This window comes from Bufo gargarizans, chromosome 2 (genome assembly GCF_014858855.1).
Source record: "Bufo gargarizans isolate SCDJY-AF-19 chromosome 2, ASM1485885v1, whole genome shotgun sequence".
NCBI classification, from domain to species: Eukaryota; Metazoa; Chordata; class Amphibia; order Anura; family Bufonidae; genus Bufo; species Bufo gargarizans.
The window spans coordinates 515,547,816-515,572,640 of NC_058081.1; the positions used below are offsets into that span (position 1 = coordinate 515,547,816).

General features: G+C 45.0%; 1 protein-coding gene across 1 annotated transcript in view; it reads left to right on the forward strand.

The window, feature by feature from the left end:
• IRAG2 (inositol 1,4,5-triphosphate receptor associated 2) overlaps positions 1-24,825 on the forward strand; it is a 93,490-nt gene that overhangs the window by 12,755 nt on the left and 55,910 nt on the right. Inside the window, exons 6-16 of the mRNA XM_044281311.1 lie at positions 991-1,149; positions 6,567-6,684; positions 11,971-12,021; positions 13,578-13,655; positions 13,789-13,845; positions 14,630-14,689; positions 15,241-15,305; positions 15,394-15,496; positions 15,936-16,076; positions 18,715-18,816; positions 19,099-19,262. Coding sequence (XP_044137246.1) covers positions 991-1,149; positions 6,567-6,684; positions 11,971-12,021; positions 13,578-13,655; positions 13,789-13,845; positions 14,630-14,689; positions 15,241-15,305; positions 15,394-15,496; positions 15,936-16,076; positions 18,715-18,816; positions 19,099-19,262 — 1,098 coding nt within the window. The remainder of the gene's footprint in view (positions 1-990; positions 1,150-6,566; positions 6,685-11,970; positions 12,022-13,577; positions 13,656-13,788; positions 13,846-14,629; positions 14,690-15,240; positions 15,306-15,393; positions 15,497-15,935; positions 16,077-18,714; positions 18,817-19,098; positions 19,263-24,825) is intronic.

Here is a 24,825-nt window from a genome sequence, read left to right on the forward strand (position 1 = left end):
GGAAGCACTACGGAGTGCTTCCGTGGAGTTTCTCTGTGTTTCCGATGAGCAAAAATATAGAACTTGTTCTATCTTTTTGCGGAACGGAAGGATCGTTGACAGCATTCAAGTGAATGGGTCCGCATGCAGCTGGCCCACGGTTGGTGCACGGGCCCGGCCAGCACACATGGTGTGCAAGAGACCTAAGCCTGGAGTCAATGGCTGGAGTGATCTTGCAGTACACAGTCTGTCCAGCAGGGGGCTCGGCACACTTCAGAATAGTACTGCGTATAGCCCTGACAGCGGGTATAACTTTTTATATGGCTTCTAATAGTATTGGTGAAGACATTACAGCTTGCAAAGATTCCCTTACTGACTACACCCTTCGTATATGTGTTATCAATGGAGCGTACTGATCTACAGAAGATCATCTCTCTAATCAGATATTCTACACATTGTCTATTCCTTCCCTATTTGAGGTTTTCAGCTGAGCTATGTAAAATGCTCCTGCAGCTCTTTCTCCTGTGTAGCAGTCGTTTGGCATCTATCTGTTAGTACATTTATAGATTGTTTCCACTTACTTGTTCAGTGTCTGCACAGATCTTGCTTTGATGATTTGCATTCTGGAAAGTGTCATTTATACATGTATTTTACACAGTTGTCTGATCTAGGAAAGAGTAAGGGTACAGCCACATAGTCAGTCAGGTTTCTGCATGCAGCTCTGGAAGCTAAAATTAGGAGTGGATTATAAAAGGAGAAAAAGTATAAAGGAGAGATTTTTATTTTTTATTTTAACTCCTGGCTTCGGCTTCCAAAATTGCATCCAGAAATTTAGTCGTACCCTAACTGCCCCTGCATTATTGAACAAATATCCACCAGCAGAATAGTGAGTGAAGCTCTGTAGTATAATACAGTCCATGTCTAATACAGAGATACTGCCATACGGAGCTGTGTATAAAGAGGGGTGATCTCCTGCTTTGGGACATAACTCGTGACCCTATTTTCCCACAGTGACACCTCTGACCTCATCACCTGCATTGCTGATCTTCAATTTAACAACCAGAAGCTAAAGGAGCAGCATGGCAAACTGAAGGCGGCCATCGAAGCGCAGGACGAGTCCAACCATAGGCTCCTGGAGGAAAATGAAACGTTACGCAACCATTGGAAGAGGTAACATCCCATATGCCAGTTTTTTACTTTTTCCCCCTAATCCTCACTATACCATCATTGGTTTAACTTTTTGCAGCCTCCTTGTCCTTAGTGTAATTCTCAGGCCATGGCAATGCAGGTTAATGAACCACTTACCTTCCTTTTGGTAATGGCCGGAATTTGGGGCAGAGCCTTTAGGGGAGGCCCACATGACGGGGGTTTGGTTCAGAGAGACCCCAGGGAGTAGGGATAGGTCAGTGTGGTTAGAGGGGTTGGGTTAGGGAGAGCCCGAGGGGGTAGGGATTGGCCAGTTTGAGTTTAGGGGTGGGGAATAGGGGGTTAAGAGGGGGATGCAGGGGGAAGAAGGGTGCCATTTTGGGTAAAAGAAAAGATCTACGCCACGTTCTTGCAGTGCAGGGCTCGCCTTAGCAATGGAGCAGCTTGAGGAGGCCATCAGAGAGTTGAGGGCTGCAGCGAAGGTTTGTGGCACCAGGTGGGTCCATGACCAGGTGCAGTAGATGCTAAGGGGAGCTGCTGAGGCATCTGTTTCACCTCAGCCAATGGCAGAGCCCACGAGGTGGCCGGGCTCTGTCACCTCGGCCTGCAGTGAGGAGAGGCGTGGGAGCGGGACCAGGCATGGCGGGCACCTTCTCATATCCAGGGGAGGAAGGTGCCCCCCAGCATGCCCAAGATATCAGGAGGCACAGGGCTGCTGCGAGGTCTACGGCAGTGTGCAAGCAGCCCGCTTTCACCAAGGCGGCAGTAGCAGAGGAGGGTCACAGCAGGCGGCAGCCATTCATGGAGGAGAACAGCTCGATCGTTCCTGGCTTGAGCCCAGCCGTGGGACAGAGTTTGGAATCCATTTCTACAGGATCCGGAAGGTCATCGCAGAGGAGTGGACAATTGGAATCCAAGATCTGCGGCTGAGGGGGTCACAGCAGCCAGGTGAGATACCGTGGGGACCTTTAGCACAGTTAGTGGCGGGTATGGGTAATGGGGGTGGCAGAGGGCCCCAGTTGGATTTATATAGGGGCTTCGGACAGTTAATGGGGGGGGGGGGGGTTGGCAGGCTTGCCGGCATGGGGTCTGGCGGGGGCCCCTGAAGTGTCCGAAGTTGTGGGAGGAGGTTGGTTAGGGATAACGGGTAATCTGGCGTTGGTACAGAGGAAGGCGGCACGGCGGAGGAAAAAACTGAGGTTGGATGATAAGGCAAGAGGGGAGGTATATTTGTTTTGAGGGCCCGTTGGGGGCTCATTTAAAGCAGGAGGTAAGGGAGCGAATTTGGGAAGTGGAATACGTGGAGATTTTTTCTTTGTTCCCATTGGAGAAGTTTAACCTGGATAGGGCAAGGAGAGAAGAGGGCAAGAAAGAGGATGAGGGAAAGTATAGCTATCGGTTAATACCTCAAATGTTTCCGAATTGGTTACAGGCATTTGCCATATTAGCTAGTCTGCAGGGGGGGAAAGGCGCCGAAGTGTTCGGCGCTGTTTTGCTATTTGGACGCGATTGGCCAAGCGTATTGGGTATACGGGGGTATAGATAGCATGGCTGTGCTATGAAGAGCAGTTTCTGCAGCGGAAGGTGGTGCGTCCAGAAAGGAGATGGATCACAAAGAGAGAGAGGGAGATATAGCTTTGCGGTTGAAGGTAACTGCGCAGTTTAGATCGGGTCAACCATTTCAAGGGGAATCCGGAGATGGGGGTCAATCCAACATCACGGCAGCGTACGCAAGGGAAATGTGTTTCTTGTATAACGAAGGGGGCTGTAAATTCAGAACAAAATGCAAATTTAAGCATGAATGCTCCATATATGGTGGGTCCCACGGTGCGGCGTGATGCTTTAAGGGTAATGGGCAAAGGGGTGGCGACATCAATAGCAAAGGGGGAGATGCCGGTCCGTCTGGAAAGGATGGAGCCGTCCCTTGATACCGGTAGATACCCGAATAAAGGGGCTGCGGCGTTGCTACAGTAGAGGTTCTCATGGGGTTTTAAAATTCTGTTTGTTTCAGGGGATGCAGTGTTGCTAAAAAGGAATTTGAGGTCTGCTATGGAACATCCGGAGGTAGTGGCAGAAAAACTAAACAGAGGTCATGCTAGGTAGGATGGCGGGCCTGTTTTTTGAACCGCAGCTAGCAAATTTGCAGGTATCGCCACTGGGGGTGGTCCCAAAAAAGGAGTTAAATAGGCTTCAACTTAATCACCTGTCTTTTCCAAAGGGATTGTATGTCAATGACTGTATTGACCCTGCCTTGTGTTCAGTAGTTTATACCTCATTTGAGCAAAGACTGATATTGAGGCGGCGTTTCGGTTATTGCCAGTGCATCTGGATTGTTTGCATTTGTTGGGGTGTTTGGGACAGGGGATTTTTTGTGGATCATTGTTTGTCGATGGGTTGTTCCTTGTCCGCATATTTCGAGATGTTTAGCTCGTTTTAAGAATGGGTGGTGGCGAACGGGTCAGGTTGTGAATCCATCAGTCACTACTTGAACAATTTTCTTTGTATTGGGCCCCCAGATTTGAGCATTTGTGCATTGTTATTGCACACTTTGAGTACGTTGTTTGGGGTTCCATTAGCAACGGAAAAGACGATGGGGCCAGTCACAGAATTGAGTTTTTGGGGATAGTGATTGATACGATTAGGATGGAATGTAGACTGCCTATAGATAAGTTGGAAGACTTGAAGTGGGAAGTAGCGAGGATTATGCCCATGGGGAGGGTTTTTAGCAGAAGGTTAGCGGGGCCGACTGCAGTGGTAGTTGCACCACACCATTACATTTGTTTAGGTAAGGAATTGCATGCGGACTTGCTAGTTTGGAGCTCCTTTCTGGAGAGTTATAACGGTTGCTCGCTATTCATGGGGGAGGTGGTGGACTCGGCGGGGGGTTGCGGTTTTGGTGTTTGTTGCGGCTATTAACCTAATCATCTGAATCAACTAATTAACTCTAAATACCTGCAAAAGATTCCTGAGGCTTTTAAAAACTCCCAGCCTGGTTAATTACTCAAAACCGCAATCATGGGTAAGACTGCCGACCTGAATGCTGTCCAGAAGGCCATCATTGACACCCTCAAGCAAGAGGGTAAGACACAGAAAGAAATTTCTGAACTAATAGGCTGTTCCCAGAGTGCTGTATCAAGGCACCTCAGTGGGAAGTCTGTGGGAAGGAAAAAGTGTGGCAGAAAACGCTGCACAACGAGAAGAGGTGACCGGACCCTGAGGAAGATTGTGGAGAAGGACCGATTCCAGACCTTGGGGGACCTGCGGAAGCAGTGGACTGAGTCTGGAGTAGAAACATCCAGAGCCACCGTGTACAGACGTGTGCAGGAAATGGGCTACAGGTGCCCCATTCCCCAGGTCAAGCCACTTTTGAACCAGAAACAGCGGCAGAAGCGCCTGACCTGGGCTACAGAGAAGCAGCACTGGACTGTTGCTCAGTGGTCCAAAGTACTTTTTTCGGATGAAAGCAAATTTTGCATGTCATTCGGAAATCAAGGTGCCAGAGTCTGGAGGAAGACTGGGGAGAGGGAAATGCCAAAATGCCTGAAGTCCAGTGTCAAGTACCCACAGTCAGTGATGGTCTGGGGTGCCATGTCAGCTGCTGGTGTTGGTCCACTGTGTTTTATCAAGGGCAGGGTCAATGCAGCTAGCTATCAGGAGATTTTGGAGCACTTCATGCTTCCATCTGCTGAAAAGCTTTATGGAGATGAAGATTTCATTTTTCAGCACGACCTGGCACCTGCTCACAGTGCCAAAATCACTGGTAAATGGTTTACTGACCATGGTATTACTGTGCTCAATTGGCCTGCCAACTCTCCTGACCTGAACCCCATAGAGAATCTGTGGGATATTGGGAAGAGAAAGTTGAGAGACGCAAGACCCAACACTCTAGATGAGCTTAAGGCCGCTATCGAAGCATCCTGGGCCTCCATAACACCTCAGCAGTGCCACAGGCTGATTGCCTCCATGCCACGCCGCATTGAAGCAGTCATTTCTGCAAAAGTATTCCCGACCAAGTATTGAGTGCATAACTGAACATAATTATTTGAAGGTTGACTTTTTTTGTATTAAAAACACTTTTCTTTTATTGGTCGGATGAAATATGCTAATTTTTTTAGATAGGAAATTTGGGTTTTCATGAGCTGTATGCCAAAATCATCAATATTAAAACAATAAAAGTCTTGAACTACTTCAGTTGGTGTGTAATGAATCTAAAATATATGAAAGTCTAATGTTTATCAGTACATTACAGAAAATAATGAACTTTATCACAATATGCTAATTTTTTTAGAAGGACCTGTATATATAAGACCGCGGCACTCGAGTTGAAAGTAAATGTTTGTTTATCCATCCAGAGAATTAAGGCCAACGTTTCGGTCTCATCCCGAGACCACCTTCACGGCCTAAGATAAAATAATAAGTTGAAATGCATATATTATATATAGGGTTGTACATAATCCTGGATTTTAGAGGTGTATATATCGGGGGTGTATTATTGTACAAATCCATAACGCATATAGTAATGTAGCAACATTAGAGATCGTGGGGTAAGGGTACAAGGTACACAAAAAAAAGTCATTATTTAAATATCTGGATATCATGTATCAAAGGAGACCATAAGCAACCATTAGAAACAGCAGTCAGGTGCAATGTAGTACAAAGGGTCAGAGGATTCCTAGTAAGCAAATGGAACATGTAAAAGGAATGTATGATTCTCTATTAGTATAGGTTAGTGTTGGGGGGGGGGGACACACTATATCTATGTATCAATATTCACATACTAGTTATACATTGATATGGAATTCGAGCATTGTCAATCTTATCATTGTCCAAATGGTGCCAATATTTACCTAACGGCAATAGATGATACAAGTCTGATATATAGCATAATACAGACGGAGACAAAATGAGGAGAAGGATACAGCTGCATTTGCGGTAACCAACCTGAGTGAAAAAGAACGTCTGCTGCGGAGGATGGAGTTTGATTAAGGTTTGATGAGGTATACAACATTGGGTTGGAGATTTATTGGTGGGAGGGGGCAGGTAAGTATGAAGGGGTGAACATAAAGTAACCAATACCACCGTCATGTATGGCCATTTATTCTAATACATGTAGCTACATATACACAGTAAGTACTGTCTGCTGTACAGTAGACGACTGACATTACCGCTGACCACCTCGCCATGCTGCACAGTCTAGTTATAGGACCCCTGACAATAGGATTCAGTGAGTCACTGTTTTTTAGTTTATTTTTATTTATGATCCTCCTCAACCTGAAGTGTAGTTATAAGGGATCTTATCCCAGACACATAGGAGAAGATGGTAGATGTGGGGAGGGGGCTGTTACGGATTTTTCACTGAGAACCAACTGCTTTAGCTCACCCCTCTGTCCTTACCTGAATTGCTCTTCAGTAATTTTTTTCCATCTTTCTGTGTCTTATAGTGCTCAGCAGTCCATCACCAGAGTGCGGACCCTTAAAGGTGAAATAGAGGAGTTAAAGTTAAATATGACAGCACTGGAGGAGTCCAAGTCCCAGCTGGTCGCACAGAACAAACAGATGGTAATCAGGTTTGATTTTGCCCGTTAAAATGTAATATTTCCAGGACGTCCCTCCATGACAGCACCCATGGAGGTTGTCCTATTGGTCTCTGTAGGGACAGGAAGCGAGAGGGATTAAAAGGCCCCCACCCCTCCCACTCTCCAGTGTTCTTCCTGTCCCTACGGGGATAGGAGCAGAGAGTCATTCCCTGCTCTGGAAATACAAGTGGGGCCGAGTCTGGTCGGGGGGGTTCTCCTCTCTTCTTCAGTCTCCTGGGGCCTAAAGATGCTAGCACCTCTCGGGGTAGAGGTCCCCTAGCTGTCCCCGATACCTTTCCGTCGCTGTACCTCTGGCCGCGGTATCGTGGGAAGCCAAGGCTGCTTCTTCCGGGTGGGAGCTCTGGGATCGGCTGCGGCTCCTGCGCTCGGACACTCCTCCTGTTCGGCATGCAGACCATGTGACCGGAAGTCGAGGTCACATGGTCGGAGGAAGATGGAGGCGCCCAGGGAACGCTAGCCCGGACGGAAAAAGCATGCAGGGGGGGTTGACTCTTCGTTTGAATGAGTCCCCCACCAGGAAATAAGGAGGCGGAAACGGGTGGACCAGGTAGGACATAAATTGCGTGTCAGTTTCTTGTCCAGGTGAGGTATGGAGGTCCAGATGTCAGCTATGCAGGACACTAGCGCAGACATCCCTACCCCGGGTCATGTAAGTGCCTATGAGGCTAGTATTCCGGTTTCCTCTTCTTTTATGCACACGGCTAACGGTCTCTCTCTCTCTTCCTGCCAGGGAGAGAAAGACACCACGGTTAAATCCTTGGGAGAACCTAGGAAGAAACCCAGAAGATGTGCTTTATGCTCAAAAAGACTGGCGGAGTCATATAAAAAAGCCCTGTGTAGTGACTGCCTGGCGAAAATTCTCAAAGACGAACAATCTTCCCTCCTGGCAGACTTGAGAGTGATTGTGAAAGAGGAGATCCAGACGGCCAGCTCTAGTATGGTTCAGAAACACTGTGCTGCTTCTCCTCCCCCCAAAAGACCCCGTATACTAAGGGAGTCTGAATCTGAAGAAGAGGGATTATATCTTTCAGAGGGGGAAACCTCAAAGGGGGATGACTATCAGGGTTCGTCTTATATAGCTGACGATCAGAGAAGATATCGCTTCTCACAAGAAGCTCTAGATCCCCTCCTGTCAGCCGTAAGGCAGACAATGGATATAGAAGAAGAGGAACAGACTCGCTCGGTACAGGACGAGATGTTTGGCGGGTTAAAAGCTAAGAAAAAGTTGTTCCCGGTAAACGAGAACTTAAAAGATTTAGTAATCGACGAATGGGCAGATGCTGATAAGAAATTATATATACCACGTGATATTAAAAACAGATTACTGTTCAACCCTGAAGATACAAAGCTGTGGGATGTAGCCCCTAAGGTGGATATTCAGGTAGCAAAGGTGGTGAGGAGGACCACACTACCCGTTGAAGATTCAGCCCAGTTAAAAGAGCCAATGGATCGGAAGATTGACGGATTACTCAAAAGAGCATAGGAAGTCTCTGGCAACAGTATCAATACCAATATTGCTGCTACCTCTGTGGCCAGATCTCTGTATTTATGGGTGAACCAGCTGGAGGAACATCTTAAGCAGGACACCCCTAAAGAAGAAATCCTGGCATCACTACCCCTTTTTAAGATTGCCACATCCTTTGTAGCAGACGCCTCGGCAGAGTCCATAAAGTTCGCAGCAAAAACGGATTCTCTAACCAATACGGCGAGGAGAGCATTGTGGCTAAAATCCTGGTCAGGGGATATAGCCTCCAAAAATAAATTGTGCGCTATACCCCTTAAAGGTTCCCACCTCTTTGGACCTGTACTAGATGAGATCCTGGAGAAGACAGCGGACAGAAAGAAGGGGTTCCCGGAGGAGAAAGGCAAGAAACCTTTGCCCTTTCGTAAACCGGCCAGCAGCTTCCAAGGCACTCCCAGAGGTAAAGGGAAGACGGGGAGGTGGAGCTACCCAAAAGGGGGGAAGAGGTCGAGGTTTCCTCTTTAATCCCAACTCCAAAACTGAGAGACAATGACGCCAGACCAGTAGGGGGCAGACTCCAGTTTTTTTGGGAAGAATGGACCCGAATAACCAAAAATCGGTATATTCTGGAATCCATCCAGAAGGGGTTCAAAATAGAGTTTTGCCTTCCTCCTCCACAACTATTTCAGACCACAGTTTTTCAGTCGACTTCACTTCAGGATCAACTTCTGACAGATATCCAAAAACGTTTGAATTTAGGCGCAATAGTGCAAGTCCCTCCTTCGGAGGAGTTCAAGGGTCACTACTCAAAGCTTTTCCTCATAACGAAACCAGATGGATCCAAGAGAACCAGCATCAATCTGAAATTCTTAAACAGATGGATAACACATTACCATTTCAAGATGGACGCCTATTATCACGTCCCCATTCACCCTCAATTTCAGCAATACTTGAGGTTCGCAATCAAAAAGGACGGCAGGATAGTGCATTTCCAGTTCCAATGTCTCCCGTTTGGTATATCGTCAGCCCCACGCATCTTCACAAAGGTAGTAGCGGAGATAGTTGCCTATCTAAGACAAAGACGGGTAACGATAATTCCTTACCTAGACTACTTTCTTCTTGTTGCAGACTCAAAGGAGGAATTAGAGCTTCACAAAGGAAGGACTCTATCTTTACTCACACGTCTAGGATGGAAGATAAACCTGGAGAAATCGGATTTACAGCCAGCAACACAAAAGAAGTTCATAGGAACCCTCCTAGATTCGGTGACTTAATATTCCCTTCTTCCCCTGGACAAACAAATCAGCATAAGGGAAAGGATAAGATCCTTCAAACTAAAGAAAAGGCGGACACTACGGAAGGCCATGCAGGTACTAGGCCTAATGACCTCGTGCATCACGACAGTTCCTTGGGCCCAGTTCCATTTAAGAACTCTCCAGGCGGAGGTCCTCTCATCTTGGGACAGGGACCACAGATCATTAAATGCCAGGATAGCTCTCTCAGACAGAGCAGTAAACTCCCTCTCCTGGTGGTTAGTGACAGAGAACCTGTCCCGGGGGGTTTCCTGGAACATGATACCACTCAAGACAATAACCACGGACGCAAGCAGCCGGGGTTGGGGTGCTCACTTAGAGGATCAGTTCTTTCAGGGCAGTTGGTCCGACAGACTCCCTAAAATCCTCAAACTACAGGGAGTTAAAAGCGGTTTGGGAGTCCCTGAAAGCTGCAGAACATCTCCTCATAGGCAATCATGTCCGCGTACTATCGGACAACATAACAGCAATCTGTTACATAAAGAGGCAAGGAGGGACAAAAAAATCCTCAACTCCAGGAGTTAGCGAATCTCATCTTCAGCTGGTCAGAAAAGATCTTGTCCATTTCAGCCACACACCTAAAAGGATCTCTCAATTACACAGCGGATTTTCTCAGTCGACAGTTAGTCAAACCAGGGGAATGGAAGTTGAACCAAGAAGTATTCCAGATGATTTGCCAGAAATGGGGGGGAAACCTCAAGTGGATTTATTCGCGTCCAGCAGAAATACTCAGCTGGACTATTTCTTCTCGCTAGACCCAAGAGGGAGACCACTGGCAGTGGATGCTCTTTCCCAGCAGTGGGACATGAGTCTAGCTTACGCCTTTCCTCCACTTCTCCTCATACCGTTAATCCTAAAGAAATTGAGAGGATGTTCAACCACGCTGATTTTGGTAGCTCCAGCTTGGCCCAAGAGAACCTGGTTTTCGGTTCTAAAGACCATGTCCATCAGAGAACCGATAACCCTTCCAAAAAGACAGGATCTACTGTCACAAGGACCACTGTTTCATCCCAACCTGGACAAACTGAATCTTACAGCGTGGATCCTGAGAGGCAAACCTTAAGAAACAAAGGGCTCTCGGATAAGGTAATTTCAACTCTACAGGGCTGCCGCAAACCCGTCACGAGAGCAATATATAACAAAATATGGAACAAATTCTCATCCTGGTTGTCACAGAATCATACGGATACCAGATCCCCTTTGGTAGGTTGCATATTAGAATTCCTTCAGGAGGGGTTTGATGCAGGACTAAAACCCAGCACGCTTAAAGTACAGATCTCGGCACTCAGCTGTTGTCTGGATACTCCCCTTGCAGATCATAGATGGATTAGAAGTTTTCTAAGAGCAGCTTCTAGATTGAGACCCACCTTGAGACAGTCGGTTCCCCCCCTGGAATCTAAATGTAGTTTTAGAAGGTTTATGTGACCCTCCTTTTGAGCCGATCGGTCAGATATCCCAAACATTTCTTTCTCTCAAAGCGGTGTTTCTTCTGGCCATAACCACAGCCCGCAGGATAGGGGAAATTCTGGCTTTATCGATTAAACAACCATATCTAAGGATTCTGGATGATCGCATAATCTTGAAGCCAGATCCAACCTTTTTACCTAAAGTGGTCTCAACCTTCCATAGAGAGCAAGAGCTAACACTCACTCACTTAATTTTGTTCCTTTCCCAAAAATATACAGGAGGAAAGATTCCAGAGTCTGGACGTTAGAAGAACAGTTCTAGCCTATCTTGACAGAACAAGTACTTGGAGATCAAGTAACCTGTTCATCCAGTTCGGTGGGAAGAATAGAGGCTTGAAGGCTTCAAAACAGACGCTGGCACGGTGGATTAAAGACGCCATCAGAGAAGCATACAGGCTGCAGGAGATGACCTGTCCTTTAAACCTGAAGGCACATTCTACGAGAGCTATGGCAACTTCCTGGGCAGAAAAGGCAGACGCTACAATTGACCAGATTTGCAGGGCAGCAACCTGGTCTAATGTCCTGACTTTTGCTAAACATTACAGACTAGATATATTGGCCGGACAGGACTTGGCTTTTGGGCGAAAAATCCTTCAGGCAGTAGTCCCCACGTCCCCCCCCCCCCCCTCCCCCTAGAAGATTCAGTTGTTAGTTCTCCATGGGTGCTGTCATGGAGGGACGTCCTGGAGATCCTTTTCCAGGAGTCCGACATGACAGCACCCTGTACTACCCTCCCCGATATACTGGTTCCAACTTTGTAGGCAGTGTGAATGTAACATTGTTGTTAATAAAGGAGTTGGATCCTATCCGGTGTAGTAATTTGGAAAAACACTGGAGAGTGGGAGGGGTGGGGGCCTTATTAATCTCTCTCGCTTCCTGTCCCTACAGAGACCAATAGGACAACCTCCATGGGTGCAGTCATGTCGGACTCCTGGAAAAGGATTTACCGGTAAACTAAACCAGTATTTTTTATTTTATTTTTTTAATTTTTTTTGCTTTGTTTTTAGGAAAAAGAGAATTTGTCACTAATCCATAAGATCAGCTCTCTACAGGACGAGGTGGGTGCAAGACTTGCTTGGCAGTTAGGCCTCTTTTACACAAGCGTGACGGATTGGCTCTGGATGCGTTCAGGGTGCATTCAGTGAAACTCGCACCATTTTGCAAGCAAGTTCAGTTCATTTTTTATTTTATTGTTCCACGTGGATGCAATGCGTTTCTCACTGAAGCCCCATTCACTTCTATGGGGCCAGGACTGCATGAAAAACGCTCATGTACACAGACCCATTGAAATGAATGGGTCAGGATTCAGTGCGGGTGCAATGCGTTCACGTCACGCATTGCACCCGCGTGAAAAACTTGCTCGTGTGAAAGGGGCCTTACTGAGAACTGGATTCTGTTGGGCTGAGCCCTGCATTAAGTTTTAAGGGGAGCACTGCCAGTCATAGACTAGACATAGGAACAGTTGGACACATGCTGGTTATATTAGATGTTTTCCATCCAAACTAAACACAGTGACTGGTTTGAGTGTTTTTAATACTGATGAGCTATCCTGAGGATGGGTCCTCAGTATCTGATGATCAGTGGGGGTCCAACTCCCAGCACCTCACCCATATTTTTTTTTTTTTTTTTTTTATTTATTTTTTTTATCTGTTTAGAAGCAGTGACAGTCACAACCTATTTCTTTTTTTTCTAATTGTATTTTTATTCAAATGTAACAGTACACATTTGTTACACGGTGAAATAAGCAAGGCAATACGTACAAAGCATTTGGCAGATGAAACTAAAATAAAGTATCTAAAATCGTGAGCAATTTAAGTCAAATGAACACTAATAAAGACTGTGATTACCTAGCTTCTTGTTGTATTTTAAAAGAGAAAGGGACAAATATCAAGCCACAGCCTATTTCTAAGCAATGTGTTGTCACTTTCATCGGTCACATGGCCCAGGAGCAGCTCAGTCCCATTCAAGTGAATGGGACAGACTTGCAATGCCAAACACAGCTTCTATGTACTGGATGGCGCTGTAATGAGGCTGTGGCGCTCAACTTAGCTCCGCTGCCTCTTCAAATGGATTATTTCTGGGGGTGCTGGGAATTGGGCCCCTACAACAAGATACTGACGACCTATTCTTAGGATAAATCGTCCGTATTAAACACTCAGAAAACCTCGTTAAAGCCGCGGTTAATATGATGGGTGGGCAATTTAAAGGGATTGTCTTTGTTTTATATTGATGACCTATCCTGAGGATGGGTGAATCAATATCAGATCCGCAAGGGTGCCTGGTTTCAGATCCCTGCCGATCAGCTGCTTGAAGAGAAAGCAGCGCTTTTATAAGCGCTGCCTTCTCTTCATTGTTTATCCAGTATGCTGTTGCAACTGCAGTGGTGAGCAGTGTAATTACAATTATGGCGTCGCCATTCACTTTAATCGGATGGCTCTGTCCTCTTTCAAGTGAATAGGATGGGGTTGTTCCATAGAAGTGAATCCGGACCCCTTTAAATATTAGCATGACTACATATAGAGGATGGAGACCAGTGCATTGACTACATATGAGTCACCACACACACAAGTGACTGTTCTTCCTGGGTCTTGATGTTGTCTTGTTTCATTCACAGAATTTGCGCAGCGCCCTGGAAGTTGAGGACATCAGAAAGACTTTGTCTCAAGTCACTGATAAAGCTGCTGAGCTCCAGGTAATACCCGGACTCTGTGTCCACTGAGAGTCTTCATCTCCCATAAAACCCTATACAATGGGGGGGGGAAGGAGGGTGATAATAGTTTGGAGTCCTCCCCTGTTCATTATTTTCTTTGATCGTTTCCATCCAGTTACAAATGACTGATTTGGAGAGCGCGCTGCAGAAGAAGGATGCAGGATTGTTGGTGGTCAGTGGAGTATTATAGCCCCTTTATCAGTCTCTGAAGTTCTGCAAATTGCTAACATTGTGTTTCAATTACCATTTATAAAATCTTTGCTTGCTGCCAATGAATGTTGACATTTATCATTTACATTCAGTGGACCTAATACACTGCAACAACTTCAAAGTATCAGCCAAGGCAATCCTCTGTTTTGACCAGTGGCTCCCTTTAGGGGTAGATAAAGTACACGATAGACCTTGGGACGTTCCCCAAACCTTGTGGGAACGTCACATGTACAGTCAACCCCCATAAATAAATTCAAAGCCCTAATACAGACCCTGGACAAGAAAAACTATATATTAGTTCCAGAGGCCAGACAACTTGCCCTCCTATCTCTGACATGTTTCAAGTCTAGGCCTATATAATATCATGATCTGAAAAAAAGAGGGTCATTTCTGAGACTCTCGCCTTGCCATTACAGTGGTAGCTGCCATCTGGGTTTTTGCTCTTCCAGCTTCTGCCCCCATGCTGCCTTGTATGTAGTGCATTTATCATATATGAAAAAATGAGTCCTTATAGTTCCAAATTAAAAGCATTATTTTATTAAATTTCTTTAAAAATAGACAACTCAAACCACTGATAAGGCAGTAAAAATATGAATGTATCACTTCCATGTATGACTATGTATTAACACCCTATGTTATCTCTGTAAAATGAAGGCCAGTTTGACTGACCATGGATCTCCTAGGTGCCCCGGGCAACCACCTGAACCACCACTATTATAATCCGCCGCTTCTCTTCTTTATTGCAGAAAGATCTTTATGTCGAAGAAATGAAGTCCTCACTAATGGAGTATAGCTCAGTCATCGAGGTAACAACGTCCTCTTAATCTACCCACACAATGGAAGGAAAACCTTTTTTGTGATAGTGCTTCTTTAAAGGAGTCCTGAACCCCAGGCCTGGTTCATCTTGTATGACACTTTTCCCAAGATAATATAGGTGTGCTCTGATTCTTTAGATGCTACTCTTCCTGCTTCTTAGAAGTTAGGCCATGTCTTCTTTGCCTGCACTTCTGATTAGCTAATGGCTCACAGAGGGAAGGGATTTGTGTAACAAGCCATTTTCCAGGGGGGAGTCATTCAGTAGGCACAATTGCACAGCAAGCTTTAAGCTTATTAGAGCATCCATAATGGGGTATAATATAAAGGAGGCCTCATCTGGTGCCTTTTTAACCTAACTTTCTTCATTAAAGGGCGAAAATGCCCCTTGGACAACTTCTAGTGATAATTGGGTCAGACTTTCCTGTGAGTGTGGGTTGACCGTGTCAGCCTTTATTAAGCCTAAGATTGCTCCCATATAATAGATGCGCCACGTTGGTGGAACGCCCTCTTTAATTCTCCTTTCTTCTAATGTCCTTCCCAGAACTTGAGAAACGAGAAGAGCAAAATGGAGAGTATTCTGCAACGAATGGAGCAGGAGCTTCTCTCGTGAGTCCCACAAGCAGATACCTTAGATTTGTGACCTTAAATCATGATCCTTTATCTTATGACTGGATTCATTCTGCATCCATTCCAGGAATGGAATAAACTCTCCAATTACCTGCCAACTTAATCGTGTCATTAACGGAGGCCCAAACTCGCTGCACACAGAGCTGGAATATGCGCAGCATTCATTAGAGGTGACCGCCATGTGAATTTACTATGAAACTCCAGATGCCTTTCTTTTTTTTTTTTTTTTTTTTTTTTTTTTTTTTTTTTTTTTTCTTCGCTCAAGTCACCTGCATAGACATTGTTACATAATGATATTGTCTGTCTGCAGCCACCACTAGAGGGAGCTCACTGCATATACAGTGCCTATTGAACTCCATAATATATGCGTCTTCACTAATATCTTTCTAGTGGTGGCTGCAGGCATTCAGAATATTATGCAATTCTTCTGTGCAGGAAATCTGGAGCTATGTATCTGAAACCGAAGTTCTGACTCCTGTCAAGATGAATTAAGATTAAACTGCTTTAAAAAAAATTTTTTTACCTAACTGAAAAAAATATAGTGGTGAATGGAAGACCTTTATGCTTCCTAAAGGTCTCTGCCCACTGAGCCTTATCTTCTGTGCCCAGGTGTCTACAGCTGACTGGATGTGCTCTGCCGGACGAACATCTTCTCTTGACGTCACGTTGGATCGGGAGGTTTTGTTGTTGCTTCAAGGACCTGGCCACGAACAAGTAGCTGCAGATTTCAAAGCTGTTTTGCAGACACTGGTGAGGATGGTGGTTGGTTGTTTTGGTACCTATATCAGTTGTTTTAGTCCTTGTGCAAAAACCTGGACCGCAGGGCAGAGACCTCTAAGAGGATGGGAGTGGTGGTAGTTACTCATGGTGACCTGTCCTTCAGCTCTCCCTGGGCCAAGTGTTCAGTATATGGCGGGGTACAACCCTTCTTTCCTTGATGGCTGTGTGGACAACTGGGTGCAAGGCAGGAGAACAGGTGCAGCTGCATGGTGGGTGGATGGTGGTGGAGGAAAGGACGGGACCGTTTTGGTTATAATAAACAGTCTCTCTTTACTGAACAGATGAATTGCAGCACATACAGCAGTAATCAGCACAGTTCTGAGGTATAGTGGAGAGTAAGCTTTTCCCAATAGTTATTTATAAGCAGCAGCAATGCTTGTACAGTCCTGATCAAAAGTTTAAGACCACTTGAAAAATGGCAAAAAATCATATTTTACATTGTTGGATCTTAACAAGGTTCCAAGTAGAGCTTCAACATGCAACAAGAAGAAATGAGAGTGAGACAAAACATTTTTTGAGCATTCAATTAATTTAAAATAATGATTAAGGCTACTTTCACACTTGCGTTCAGAGCGGATCCGTCTGAGACGGATACGCTCATATAATGCAGACGGTGGATCTGTTCAGTACGGATCCGTCTGCATTATATTGTTAAATTTCTAAGTGTGAAAGTAGCCTCAGACAGATCCGTCCAGACTTTCAATGTAAAGTCAATGGGGGACGGATCCGTTTGAAGATTGAGCCATAGTGTGTCATCTTCAAACGGATCCGTCCCCATTGACTTGCATTGTAAGTCTGGACGGATCGGCACGGCCAGACGGACGGCTGAACGCTGCCAGACTGATGCATTCTGAGCGGATCCGCGTCCACTCAGAATGCATTAGGGCTGGACGGATGCGTTCGGGGCCGCTTGTGAGCCCCTTCAAATGCAGTAAGACAGTCATTTGGAATTTTTTAAATGATCCTGGGGGTTTTGGAACAAAAGTCAAGTGGAAGAGCCAACAAAATTTCATCAGCACTGAGCCGGAGGATCCAATTGGCTGTCCGTCAAGACGCTGGACGATCCTCGACCCAAATTAAGGCCCTTACTGGTGCTGACTGCAGCCCCATAACCATCAGACTGCATCTGAGACTGAAGGGCTTTAAAAACTAAAAAAGTATTCAAAGACCTCGTCTCCTTGGACGCCACAGAACTGCTTGTTTGGACTTTGCAAGAGAGCACCAAACATGGGACATTCAAGGTGGAAGAAAGTTTTATTCTCTGATGAGAAAAAATGTAACCTTGATGGTCCTGATGGTTTCCAATGTTACTGGCATGACAAGCAGATCCCACCTGAGATGTTTTCTACCCACCACAGTGGAGGGGGCGCCATAATGGTCTGGGGTGCTTTTTCCTTCAGTGGAACAATGGAGCTTCAGGAAGTGCAGGGACGTCAAACGGCCGCTGGCTATGTCCAGATGTTGCAGAGAGCATTCCTCATGACTGAGGGCCCTCGTCTGTGTGGTAACGACTGGGTTTTTCAACAGGACAATGCTACAGTACACAATGCCAGCAGGACAAGTGACTTCTTCCAGGAGAATAACATCACTCTTTTGGCCCATCCTGCATGTTCCCCTGATCTAAGTGCAATTGAGAACATTTGGGAATGGATGGCAAGGGAAGTTTACAAAAATGGACAACAGTTCCAGACAGTAGATGGCCTTCGTGCGGCCGTCTTCACCACTTGGAGAAATGTTCCCACTCGCCTCATGGAAACGCTTGCATCAAGCATGCCGAAACGAATTTTGGAAGTGATAAACAATAACGGTGGAGCTACTCATTACTGAGTTCATGTTTGGAAGTTGGATTTCTGTTTTGGGGGGGTTTATTTTTTTGGAGGTGTGGTCCTAAACTTTTGATCAGCTGAAAAACAGCCTGTTTCAGTTTATTGTTTTCATTAAATTGAATGCTCAAAAAATGGTTTCTCACTCCCATTTCTTCTTGTTGCTTGTTGAAGCTCTACTTGGAACCTTGTTAAGATCCAGCCATGCTAAATATGATTTTTTTATATTATATTTTTTTTTTGCCATTTTTCAAGTGGTCTTAAACTTTTGATCAGGACTGTAGTAATCCTCACTGAGTCTCACCCCAAGTACACTTTGCAACCGTCCCAAATAACCACAGGCATGCAATGCCATTCTCATTGAACCTTTCTGCAGTTCCCAGTATGCGGGGTGCAGAAACTAGATCTAGGTGACCAGTCCATCTCAAACCGTGGTGTGTGTACAGTAAAGCCTTTTGCCATAAACAAACGCTCTTGATGGTTCTGTACCTTCCATAAGTCTGTTCCCTTTCTGTCAGGGGTAGTCTTTTTTTGTTTTGTTGATGAAGGTTCCCTGGATCAGGCTTCCATCTGGTTTCTACAGCCAGCTATCTCTGGGTATTGTCAAAGGGGGGATAGAGCTCCATCAGCCACTAGAGCCAAAGGGCAACTGCTACATCTGCACCCTGTATAGGTACACCTTTTATCCTATGAACCCACAGAAGACTATATGAGGTCTGGTTGGCTGATGAGGCTGTCTTTTTTTTTTTTTTTTTTTTTTTTTTTTTTGTTTTTTTTCTCTCCAGCAAGAAGACACCAGCACAATATTTGACCAACTGTTGGTCCCCCTCCAACATCTGATTGAGTCAGATATTGATGTGAAGGTTCTCTCTGGGAAGATGCTGGAGGTAAACATGTCCCTAGAGTGTGTGTTATGGCCAAACAGAAAATGCTGCAAAAAATACACCAGGAGGAATGTTTCTTTACCCTATAATCTTCTTTATGTCCTTTTGTGTGGTTTCTTCATCCACTTCATTTGCCATTCTGTAATCTCGGAAAGCGGTAAGAGTCCCGATTTGCATCCATATTGGTTGTCATCCAACTTTTCCAGTAGCAGATTTTACTGGGGCTTTTATTCTATAGGTTTGTATTTTGGGTCCTTTCCCCTTGAACCTTATGCTTCTCCATAGATATTACAAAAGGATTTGCGGGAAAGGAGGAAAATCTGGGAGCAAAGCCTGAAGCAGCTTGAGAAGCATAAGAATTCTCTGGACAAGGAGTTTGCACAGTTATCGGGAAATCTGCGGAGAATGAAAACTGAGCAGCTGCACCTGAAGAAGGAACTTACTGCCAGGTGTGTAATGGGGAGGGGAAAGGTCATCTGCTCCATGTGGTGACCGAATCATATTGCCAAATTAATGATCTCTACTTAATATGTGGCTCCTGCAAAAAAATGGTAAATTGCACTTGCGAGTTGGCTCATTGACTATAATGGGTAAGTGTTCAGTTCGGGTGTTGTCCATTTTATGCTTAAACAGCATACAAACATTAACGTTAGTAGTCTGAATGGGCACAAACCTGACATCTTATAGGAAGTCATGTTTAAATAATCTACCCAGTCAAATCTATGCACTCTATAGGGGGCAGTATTATAGTAGCTATACCCCTGTACATAGGGGCAAGAGTTATAGTATATCCCTGCACATATGGAGCAATATTGTAGCAGCATTTCTCTTGGACATAGAGGCAGCATATTTGTAGTTTTTTTTCTGAATATGTACAGTACATGTATTCGGAAAGTCTCTAGACCCTTTAACTTTTTTTTTTTTTTTTTTTTAATATATTTTAAGTTGTGGCCTTGTGCTACAATAAAAAAAAATCCAAGCTTTCCCAGTCAATCTGCACAGGTACTCTGTGGGCATTCCGTTTACATATGTCCGTATTTCTGTTCTGCAAAACGATAAACATGTCCCATTATTGTCCGCATTACAGACAAGGATAGTACTGTTCTATGAAGGGCAAGCTGTTCCATTCTGCAAAATACATACGGTCGTGTGCAAGAGGCCTTACTTGAATAGAATTCAATCCAGACAATATTGGATCTTTCTCTTGGCTCCAGCAGGTTTTGGGGTAAATTGGCAGGCAAACTTGGATACCTTGCTTTCTTTCTCTGGCTTCGGTCTGATAGCTGGACTTTTTGACCGTTCTGGTACCTTTTGAGCAGTGTGCCTTTAACTGTTGACCCCATCATAATACTCGGTCTGTAAACTGTAAGGAGTTATGGTGCTCTATGAGCCGCTTCCCGAGAGACTCCTGCTGCAGGAGGCAGGCCATTTCCCTCCAGCGCCATGTCTCCTTTCAACTCTAGACTATCTGTAGCTTCCTGCAACCCTTCTCTTGGTAGAAAGCAGGACTATCCCACTCGAGCCCAGCAAGGGGGGGGGGGGGGGGTGAAATGGTGAGTTCCATTCTATCGAGAGATTTCTCTGTCAGATACATTGCCATCTGCAAGTGAACCAGGCACAGTACATGAACATAAGTTTCATAGCAATACTATTAAGGCACAGTGTAAGAGGACCTGGAATAAATACACAGATGACATTATTGGTTAGCCATTAGAGACAGTAGCAGGGTATAGGAATGGTAGTGCCCACTCTTGGGTACTACACCTTTGTGCACATGGGAGAAAATTGCCAAAGGTCAACCATCACTGCAGCACGCCACCAATTCAGGCTTTATGGCGGAGTTGACAGAATGAGTCTCTTCCCAATAAGACACAAAGTTTGCAAAAATAAAAAAAGCACCTAAAGAAATCCTACTGTGAGAAAACAAGCATTTTTGGTCTAATTAAACCAAAATGTAAATTGTTGGCCTAAATTCTAAGCATCATGTCTGGAGGAAACCAGAAACTGCTCATCTCCCCACTAGCATCCCTACAGTGAAGCATAGTGGTAGTAGCATCATGCTGTGGGGGTGTTTTTCAGCGGCTGGAACAGGAATACTGGTTATGTTTGAGGGGAAACTGAATGGAGCAAAGAGAGATTAATGAAAAACTGATCCTGAATTATCTGGGTCTTAGACTGAGCTGAAGGTTCACCTACCAACAAGACAACACAGGAGTGGCTTTGGGACAACATTGTGAATGTCTGAGTGGCCCTGCCAGAGCCCTGACCTGAATCCAATCTAACATCTCTGGAAAGACCGTAAAATGGCTGTTCAGAGTGTCCACATCCAAGCTGACAGAGTTTAAGAGGATCTGCAAAGAAGAATGGCAGAACATCCCCAAATCTAGGTGTGAAAACCTTGTGGTATCATACCCATGAAGACTGGAGGTTTAATCACTGCCAAAGGTTCTTCAACAAAGTCCTGAATAAAGGGTCTGAATACTTGTTGTATGTCTGCAAGATTCTAAGCTTTACTTTTCCAGTAAACAGCAAAGATTTCTAACATTGTTTTCACTCTCTCATTATGGCGTATCCAGTGCAGATTGATGGGGGTAGGGGTTGAATTTTTATTTTATTTTAGCATAAGGCCACAACATAATGTATAAAAACTGAAAGGTTCTGAAGTTTTTTTTCTAAATGCACTGTAGGACAGTATTGTACTTATGGGGGCAGTATTATAGTTAAATTCTTGTACATAGTGGAACAGCATCACCCCAGCCTGATATGGCTGATAACGGGGAGAATTACTGTATATGGTATTCAGCTCTACAGGAAACAGAGGAGCCAGACTACAAAAGTAGTACCCTTTTTAAATTCCTTGACCCACATGAGGGGGTTAATGAGCTGTACTTGACATTTGGGGTTGTAGAGATTTGGCAGGTGGAGCAGGAGATTTGTCCTTGATGGCGCCTGTGTACTGTATTCATGATGTGTATGTAAACATTACTTAATCGTTCGGCGAAGCGTCATGTAGGGAGACAGATCTCTCTCCCGCCACTGTACTGAAATCACGTCATGCAAGCATTTACTGCTCGGCACCTCCCCTGACCTTTGCTAGGTTTACTGCTGGTGCTTAAGAGTCTGTTAGGGTTTTAAGCTAGACATGTCAGGATGATGTGACTGGGGTGTTTTTTTTTTTTTTTGGTTACAATATAGTTGTGTTTTGCTCTACACTTAAGGCCTCATGCACATGGCCGTTGTGTGTTTTGCGGTTCGAGGATCTGCAAAACACGGATGGCGTCTGTGTGTGTTCCGCAATTTGCGGAACGGCATGGACAGCCATTGATATAACTGCCTATTCTCTTCCGCGAAACGGACAAGAATAGGACAGGTTATAATTTGATTTTAGTTTTTTTTTTGCGGACCACTGATCGGACAGCACACTGAGCATGAAACTGAGCATGTGCGGCAAAAAGACAAACAGCAGGTGGCAGTATACAAATACATTTTGACTAACAGTGTCTATGCTAAATGTTTAATTACATGCAATTATAAAATAATTCAGAGCCTGGTGCTGGTTTGAAAACTGTAGAATATTTTTCGCTGAACAACCTCTTTTAAAGTCTCCAAACTGTAAAGATGCCCCTTAGTGCCTCCTCACATGGTATGGTTCCACCTTAGAGCCTCCCCACACAATATTGTGCCTCCTAAATTGAAATGCACGTAGCCCATGTTCCCATGATGAATGGAGCAGATCTCTCACTGCAGTTCTGGTCCAGTCAATGCTGTCTCGGGCTTGGCACAGCAGCTGCGATGATGTAAGTGAATCATGCCCACCTGCACTAATGGCATGTGTTACAGGGTGAATTAGGAAGAAGGGAGCAGACTGCTCCTAGCTTCACCATTTTATTCAACTGTATCTGCTTCCAGAAGAAGCTGATACATCGGCAATTGGGACACGTGGCCGGACTCCGGAACTGGATCCGAGATAGGTGGGAGGCATGCCTTCTCATAGTTCATTTTCTTTTCCCACCTTTATGGTTTTACACTTCCTTCCTCTCTAATCCCCATTATCATGTAGTTTCTGCCCTTCTGTCTCCTTTTCCATTAATTGTAGTTTTCTTTCCTCTTTATCTCCTGTCCCTTTCATCGTCAATTCTTCTTCTTTTCTTCCAGGTTAGCAATCTTCTTTAGATATGCAGAAAGCCGGACCTCAGGGGCAATATGTAAGTGTAATGGTGATGATGTGCCGAGTGAGGGTAGTAGTACTCACAGTTCAGTTGTCCCCTGGGCCGGCCTGCAGTGGAGGGGAAGATGGCACTAAATCCTCCGGGGCACTCTCTATTGCAGGGAACACCAGCCAGATGGAAGTTGAGATGCTCTTGATGGCAATGGGTATGCTTGGGGTGCTTTGGTGGCTGGGCCCCTGTGTTGTTCGTGACGCCAGCACCATAAGGTGCAATTAGGAGATAGTTGAATGATGAGCGAGACAGTTGTTGAACTTAACAGGAACTTTACTTGTCTTGCCATAAGTATAGCAGCACTTTGTCATAAATACAGATGGTAAAGCTGTAAATCCCAATAGCATGCTCAGTGAGGTGGTGGATGTAGGTTCCAGCTCAACTGTATAGGAATGATGATCTTACTTGTACTTGGTTCCTGATCTTGCTCTGGTTACTCAGCCTTTCAATAATAGTTTGGATCCTATGTAAGTTCTATTCTACACTTAGCAATTTAGCAATATTCAGTGCTTCAGCGATTCAGCAACCCAAGGGCAGTCTTCCTCATGGCAGGCAAACTCTCTGCTCTATTCTTCGTGAAAGGTTGCACAAGATACAGCAATTATGCTCTTAATCCCGGGAAGGGTCCCTGGGAGTGGTATTACAGAAAAGGATCAATAAGGATCAATAAGTCCTAGTCTTGGACTACAAAGGTTGAAGTAGCTTCACTTCCTTGGCTAGGTCTAGGAGGACAGAGATAAGTCTGTCTCCTTTCCTCGCCTCCTCACTCCTAATCTCCTCTCTAACTTCCTGTGTCTGACCTATATAAATGGTGTTAAAGTGACACCTAGAGGTGGATATGTGTAATGCATTGAACCAGCCTGAAATGGGAATTTAACAGCATTGACAAAGGAAAATACAATAAATGACATAGGATGGCACAAACTATTTTGGAGTGTTCCCATCCACCTGGAGTGGGACACTACAGATATCCAATATGGCCACCTAAATGCTGCAGCCAGGCTCATCCATCTGTCCACCCGCTATACTGATGCTACTAGTCTGTGCCAGTCACTTCACTGGTTGCCATCCACCACAGAATACAGTTCAAACTTCGCACCCTCACCCACAAAGCTCTCCACAGTGCTGCACCTCCATACATCTCCTCCCTCATCTCCATCTACCACCCTACTCGTGCTCTCCGTTCTGTTAGCGACCTAAGATTAATAACCTCCATAATTCGTGCCTCTCACTCCCGTCTTCAAGACTTATCTTGAGCTGCACCCACTCTCTGGAATACTCTGCCCTGAAATACTAGGTAAATTCACAACTTCTCCACCTTCAAACGTGCCTTAAACACACATCTTTTCAGGCAGGCTTATCAGGCTACCTAAACTGACTATTCCCCGACTAAACCTCTCCCCCACCAACTCCTCTGGCCTAAACTCGATCCTCTAGTTCCCGAAGCAGATCGTCCGGCACCACTCCTGTCAGTTCAATAATGACTCAAATCCTACTTATTGCAATCCACTACCTTATGTACTTGGAAAGTGTAAACCGATGGCTCACTGTGAGTGATCACGCTAGGTGCTCTGGACGAAAAGAGCCACCCCTTGCTCTGGTTGGGTAAATTGATAGGTGATTTGGACCGGCACTCAAAACACCCAGAGGAATGTGAATCCAAACTAGTTTATTCAGATACAATAAAATAAATCTAATATATATGACAGAAATACAATATTATCGATGGATATCGATTATAAAAAAAATCGATTACAACTACTAGTAGTTGATTTTTTTTTTTCATAATCGA